The sequence below is a fragment of the Sinocyclocheilus rhinocerous genome, unplaced genomic scaffold (assembly GCF_001515625.1).
Source record: "Sinocyclocheilus rhinocerous isolate Xijiao unplaced genomic scaffold, SAMN03320098_v1.1 scaffold1039, whole genome shotgun sequence".
Taxonomy (NCBI): domain Eukaryota; kingdom Metazoa; phylum Chordata; class Actinopteri; order Cypriniformes; family Cyprinidae; genus Sinocyclocheilus; species Sinocyclocheilus rhinocerous.
This window is the reverse complement of record NW_015634011.1, coordinates 72,624-79,712: the sequence shown is the minus strand read 5'-3', so window position 1 is coordinate 79,712 and position 7,089 is coordinate 72,624. Positions and strand designations below refer to the sequence as shown.

General features: G+C 37.6%; 1 protein-coding gene across 1 annotated transcript in view; it reads right to left on the bottom strand.

Moving 5' to 3' along the window:
* Positions 1 to 7,089, bottom strand: part of kpnb3 (karyopherin (importin) beta 3) — a 44,970-nt gene that overhangs the window by 16,403 nt on the left and 21,478 nt on the right. The window contains exons 9-14 of the mRNA XM_016558781.1: positions 5,858 to 5,945; positions 3,792 to 3,898; positions 3,578 to 3,702; positions 3,398 to 3,487; positions 2,187 to 2,360; positions 1,550 to 1,768 (exon numbers count right to left, since the gene is read on the bottom strand). Coding sequence (XP_016414267.1) covers positions 1,550 to 1,768; positions 2,187 to 2,360; positions 3,398 to 3,487; positions 3,578 to 3,702; positions 3,792 to 3,898; positions 5,858 to 5,945 — 803 coding nt within the window. The remainder of the gene's footprint in view (positions 1 to 1,549; positions 1,769 to 2,186; positions 2,361 to 3,397; positions 3,488 to 3,577; positions 3,703 to 3,791; positions 3,899 to 5,857; positions 5,946 to 7,089) is intronic.

The window sequence follows — 7,089 nt, the reverse complement described above, 5'->3', positions numbered from 1 at the left end:
CAACAATACTACAGCGAGTAAAAAAGTTACGCCTTCTTTCTTTGCGTGAACATTTGGGTGGCGTTATGCAAATCTTCCCACACAGTGCCGTAGACATGTGGGGGCGTGTTAGAACGAGCAGTTTTAGGTAGGTGTGGCTGACTCTTAACTTTTATAAAGAATATCTCTTTGAATTTGAAACTTTAGTCTTTGCAACTTTATATATCTTCTTTATGCACCAAGAGCTTGTAACACTCCAAAGAGAAAGGAAAAATTGAAATCGCATCATATGACCCCTTTAAAATACATTTAAATTAAAACAGTCCATTTTATTTAGTTTTCTTTTAATTCCAAGTTAGAAAAAAAAAAAATGAATCAAGATCTGCAATTTTTCCCATTCAAAAGAGTATATGCATATGCATGAGGATTACATGGGATGAGTTCACTTGTCGATATTTAAATAGATAAATTAATTAAAAATAAATTAGAGATAGACCGATCTTGGTTTTTTTTTTTAGAACCCTTTCCGATTATTATGACCGATAACCGATATGCTGAGCCGATATTTATTGTTTTACTTCTGATTTTGACACCATGTTAACAACAACACTGATCTGAACAAGCACTCCATGCTTGCAAACAAATCAACTTTATTCCTACATAAGTAAATAGAGGGTCTAAAACTGAAAAGAAAAAGAAAAAAAAAAACAGTTGATCTCAACTGGTGTGTTATCAGTTATGAATAGCATTTTCGCTTGTCTAGATTATGAAATACCTGCTGACAGAGCACTGTTTTTATCTATGCGTTTAAACGGAGCATATACTCAAATTGCGATCTCTAGCGGAGATCATTTCCACAGAACTGTAATTACTTGGATGCTTATTATAGAAATAAAGGTTATATAGAAAATGTTAATGTAATTTATGCAGTCGAGCGAGTGGATCTTGTACCATGTAGCTTTTAACATGCCGGAGCGTAAATCAGGTGAGTGAACGGGACTCATTAACGGCAGCTTTACGAGTATAATTATACTGCATAAACAACTGGTAGAGTTCAATTAAGCTGGTTTATTTCCAACATGCACTTATTTGTCTAATTTAACTCATGTGACGTTAAGTCTTTAGGCCATGACTTTATTAATTGTATGACTGTCCTTGAGTTTATCTCCATTTCTCAACGCCAAGCTTAAACTTAGGGATGCACCGAAATAAAAATTATTGGCCGAAGCCAAACAAAATGAAACACTGGGCCGAAGGCCGAATACCGAACACGGTTTTTCTCATTTTCCGCCATTTTTTTCACCATTGCATAAATTAAATAGCCAAAATGTGCTTTTTACTGTTTTGTCCTGCATTTCAAATAAAAAATCAATTACAAAACAACAATTTAAAAATATTAACTTAACACTGAACATTTTTTTTTTACATTCTAGCAGACATTATACCAACAAAGCACAATTTAACTTAAAATTAATAAGTTAGTAAAATAATATTTTTGGGCCATTTTTGAGACTTGAGTCAGGCATGTATTTTTTACTGTACAAATAAAGTACAAAAAAAAAAAAAGCACCTTCTCTTTGCCCACAGCCAGGCCGATCAGGCTGATGCACTCAATGGTCTTTCCTCTGAGCAGGCGAAGCTCCTTCTGAACAGAGTTCTCTACGATGTGCTTGAGGGAGGGCATGAACAGATCATAATAGGGCACAAACTTCTCCTCTGCAGTATCAGCCACTGAGGCGATGGAGGTTACAACCTGCTCCAGCACCAGTTTGGTGCCTTTCTGGATCAGCTGAAGAATAAAATCCAACATTAAAGCATTAACTCACCACCATAAACCACACCCAGAACAAACCAATTGTCTCAAACACTGCATGCAGAGAAGTCTTCACACTTTCAAATCAATGGTGATCACACAATTCCACAACACCTCCTAACATCTGAATTGAGGGTCGATTTAATTTAAATTCAGCAAACTTAAATGAAACTGAATTCATTTCTGAATTGAAGTTGAACAGACCCTAATACAGATCAAACTAAATCTCACCGCGTTAGTTTTGTGCACCTAACAGAAGAGAAAACACATGAAGAAACGGCAGTTTCCACACAACAAAAACACTTCGCAGCGGAGTTAAACTTATTAAAAGAGCAGCAAACTCCCTTTAACCAATCCAACAAATGAAATCAAAGGGATAGGAGGCAAGACACACCTCCTGGAGTTTGGCGACCATAATGACATGCAGGTGCTGGACGAGGCTGTCCAAATAGGGGATGAGCAGGGTTTTGGGACAGTCCTCAGTGAAGTTAATGAGGGCGGCTGCCGCGTGGGCCTGGACACGAGGGTTTGACTGATCTTCCATGGTCTGCAAGAGCGCCGAGATCACCTACAGAAAGAGAGCGCAATGATGAATGTGACTGGTGAGATACAAAATGGGAAATCAAAAAGCTTTAAAATGATAGTTTGCCCAAACATTATATAAAATTTTTTTTTTTTTTTTAAAGTAGGCACAATTTTTGAAATAAAACCTTAGCTGTAATTTAAAAACATATTTTACTATAAAGAATAATAATATTAAGGGTGCTCTGATTGATCGGCTACCGATCAGTATCGGCCGATAATCACGTTGGGATGATTGATCGGCGGTCTCTAAAAAGGCCGATCTCAAGCTGACGCGCCTGCCGTGAGAGGTTTGGCACGACATGCAGCGACACCGTCTCAGTCTCTGTCTGTCCTCTGTCAACCGGAAATGATGTGACTGACTGTTTCCTCAGCTACTCCACACATGCTACATTTACTGTTGACCTGCAGGTTGAGGATCTTGCATTCGTGGTACCTGGTAGAGACCTGCGCGGGACGGATTTTTCAGTTCTGCAGGATTCTGGCAACGATGATCAGGCTCTTTGTTTCTCCTTTCAGGCCAGAACTTCAAGTTAGACTGGTTTCCTTGTCTACGAATGGCTCATTCAGATATTTGAAGAACTTGCCATGTAGAGCCTTCTCCTTCACACAATCTAATCTTGTTTGATATTCCCTTTCAAGTTATTTTATTATTATAGTAGTAATTTACATGAATCAACTACATTTTATACCCAATAATAAAAAAACTTTACCAAAACCATTAAATACAGTAGTAGTCATAGTTAAATATTTATATAGCACTGAAAGAGTCACAATTTTACTCCTAATGCAATACACAAGAGATTACATAGACTTGTGAAAAACTCTTCCCTTTCTTCTGTTAAAATGATCAAACTACTTCAGAAGACTCTGAACAGTGCACTGCTGTGTTTTTCCCTTTCCTTTTTGGAGCCTCCCGCTTTCATTTTATGGAAAGCATTAACAATGGGTAAATAACTGCATTTGTATTCGGTGAGGAAAAAAAATGTGAAAAATGTGTGTAAAAACAAAACCAAGCAATACCTTGTCGTGGAATTTTTTCTGGAAGGTGGGGGCAAAGTCTGTGGCCATCTGGCCAATAGCATTACAGGCGGCGTAACGAACCCGGGGGTGCTGAAGGGGTATAGTATGAGGCTCAGTTTAGCGTCTATACTTGTTAAAACGCATCAAAAATGAAGTGCTGTGATTTACGGGTTTTCTTACCGGATCCTGACAGAAGAGCAAAACGAAGCTGACGATCTCACTCAGAATGGCCTCCATCTGTTGATGACAGCCCTCGCCAATAGCAGAGAGCGCCATCAGACCAGCGTGCCTGTACTTCCAATCAGCTGCGAAGAAATTAGAAATATATTTATGAACAAAAATCTCTTTTTTTATAAACGCGATCACAACAACAGATCCTGATGCATCTACTCACGGTTCTGCAACATCTGCATGATGTGCTGTTTGATCATGGGAAGGACAATCTTTCCTCCGAGGCCACATGCAATCCTATCCAGAGCGCTTTCACCAGCAACAGCATTACTGAACAGGAGCAGAGGCCAGAAAGAGTCAAATCACACTTTTAAATGATCTATAATCAGAAACAATGAAGCATTATTGACAGGCATTTCAAAGCAATAATGCCACAATCCATTACAGCAGGTTTTTATGCTCTAAAATGTAAACGTCTACACAGTAAGTTGAATTAACAAGTATGAAAATACAACTTCCAACAAGTTTTATTTTAAGATACATTAGGACACTATTATAGTTTATTAGTAGGGCTGTGCGATATTGAAGAAAAATGCAATACCTTGTTATAAATAATGCGATATTCAATACGATATTGACTTAAGTGTGTCAAATCAATTACAATTATATTCTAAAATATTTAAAAATGAAAATTATATAACCAGTATATGCTTCACTCTTTAAGACCGACTGTACGGATCCAGTATAATGATACACATCCGATTTCTTTCTCAGCTGTTTACATTAATTTAAAACATAACTGACTGCGTTTACGAGAATGATTGTCGAGACGGGTATTTTGACATAATTCTGTGTATGTGTCTGTTTAAACATAAAGAGATGCGAAAGACGAATCAACTGTGTTCGCGCTGTCTGAAACGCGTCTCTGTGTGCGCGTGTACGCGCGTGCGGCGGCAGTGCGCACAGAAAACTGAAGAGATCACACGCTGTCCGAGATGCAGCTTGTGCACCCGCTTCAGGTGTGAGTCAGACAGCAATAAGAGATAGCAAAGAGTTGTTTTCTGCAACTTATTGCACTTAACTCTTTTTAAAGTCAAGCACTTCTCTGCTGTGTCGACCTAAAACGTTGACCTTTTGCAACGTTTTGATTTAAGTAGTCCATTATTAAAATAATTCAGATATCGCATGCCGTTGCAATATGCATATCGCGATATTTACATTTGCGATATTTTGATATATCGTGCAGCCCTATTTATTAGCATTTTGAATCAACTTTATATTATCTTTTCATTTTTAATTTTAAGTCATTTTATTAATTATTTTTTGTCAGTTTTGTTTATTAAACAGTTTTTATTCATTTTTCAGTTTAAAATAAAATGTGACCCTGGACCACAAAACCAGTCATAAGGGTCAATAAGGGCTTTCCATTGATGTATGGTTTGTTAGGATAGGACAATATTTGGCCGTTACCATACTTTCAAAACAAAAATTAAAATAGGAAAAATATGCAATATGAAAATAATTGAAGACAAAATGTGTTTTACTGAGAAAAAAGAAGATTTGGTTTTTAAAAAGCCTTTTTCCAAAAGGTACATCTGGAAAAAGGGGTGTCGTCTTATAATCAGGGTCGTCTTATATTCGGGCCAATACGGTATTTTTGGCTATTGCTACAAATATACACCAGCAACTTAAGACTGGTTTTGTGCTCCAGGGTCACATATTAGATTTCAGCTAGTTGACAAGGCAAAATTTCTAGTTTAACTTGATGTAGTAAAATAACTACAAGATGAAATAAATAAATTAGAAATTTTGCCTGGTCAACTAGCTGAAATAAAATATTGCAAGTTTTTCCAAGTAATAATTTTAAGGTTTTAGTTTTCAATAAAAAAAACGACTTCATATCTTAATTTTGCATCTCACGTAAATGTATCTTTATAGGAAGTTTAGATATTTGTATTAGAAACCAAGACAAAAATAGAAAGGAGGATATTGATTTTTGCAGCACATGTAACATTTAATGCCTTGACTTTAAAAATCTAAGACTTTTAGCTCAGATTTAATTTGAGGAAGAGTAAATTAAGACTTAAAGACCCTCAGAAACCCTGCACAGATATCAAATCCTTGCAAGCTGCACAAGTAAACTATTTTTAGTAATGGGAAATTACCAGTATGTCAATTAACCAGTCCTGAAGAATAAAACTGATTGGTCAATTTTGTATGAGCACACAATTGACTGCTGCTCCCCCGAAAAATGATTGATTATACCTCTTATGCAAATATTAAACTCACCTATCAAAATCATCATCTTCTAGTTCATCAGACATGGCCCACTCCTCATCCTCCTCCAGATCCACCATCATACTCAACATCTGAGGTACTGAACACATTTACATGCAAAATTATTAAACATCACAGCAGCTGGCTATTTGGCCTTCAATGGTTAAGCATTACACAACTGCAAGTAATTAGCAATGTCAGAAGGATAACTAATTAGCATCGCTATCAACCTGACTTCATTTTTCTTAAGGGTGCTTTCACACTAGCACTTTTGGTGCGCACCCGGGTTCGATTGACGTCAGAGTTCGGTACGTTTGGATGATGTGAACGCGGTCTTCCGAATTCGGGTGCGCACCCGCGAACCGTACCAGAGTCGGCATAAAAGGGGTGGTCTGGGGTACGGTTCAAGTGAACTCCGGTACGGTTCGCTGCTGATGTGAACGTAATCGTACCAAATCACGGAAGTGAACCGCTATTAATGACGTATTATTTGATAAAAATGTGTGTTTGTGCGTTTCACTCACATTCCTGACGCGCTGCAAACAGAGAGCTGTATATCTCATTTCTGTTCGCCTTCAGAGTTCTTTAGAGCATTTGCATAAGGCAGACGTAAGTGCCGTTATGTACTGAAGCTTTGGAAACAAAAACGGTTCAAAAGCATAAATAAAACTGAAGAGCAATGCTCCACATTTTGCAGTCTTCTCCTGCACCATCGTTACTAAGCAACGGGGTACAGCTGCTGGCTTGACGCAAACGAACCGCGGTTCAGACCCAAATAATATAATGTGAACAGTCCAGCGGGGGGCAGGGGGAGCAATCGAACTCTGGTTCGGGCCAAGCAATCGAACCAAGTGTGAAAGCACCCTAAGTGCGACAATAGATCAGCTGTTTTTGAAAGTCATTTTTTACTGACAAAACGCTGATGCAAAACAAAAATGCATTAAGTTGTATAGTTCGACACGCTTTTAGTAGCTTTAAGCTTGACAAATTTCACTTTCATTAGCTTTACCTCTGGTAATTAGCATTGTAACATATGAAGCGTTAAAGGGGTCATATGATGTTGCTAAAAATAACATTATTTTGTGTATTTGGTGTAATGAAATGCGTTTATGCGGTTCGAGGTAAAAACAAAACAAAAAAAACACATTTTCCACATACTGTACATTGTTTCTCCTCTATGCCCCGCCTTTCTGAAACACATCAATTTTTACAAAGCTCATCGGTCTGAAAAAGCGAGGTGTGCT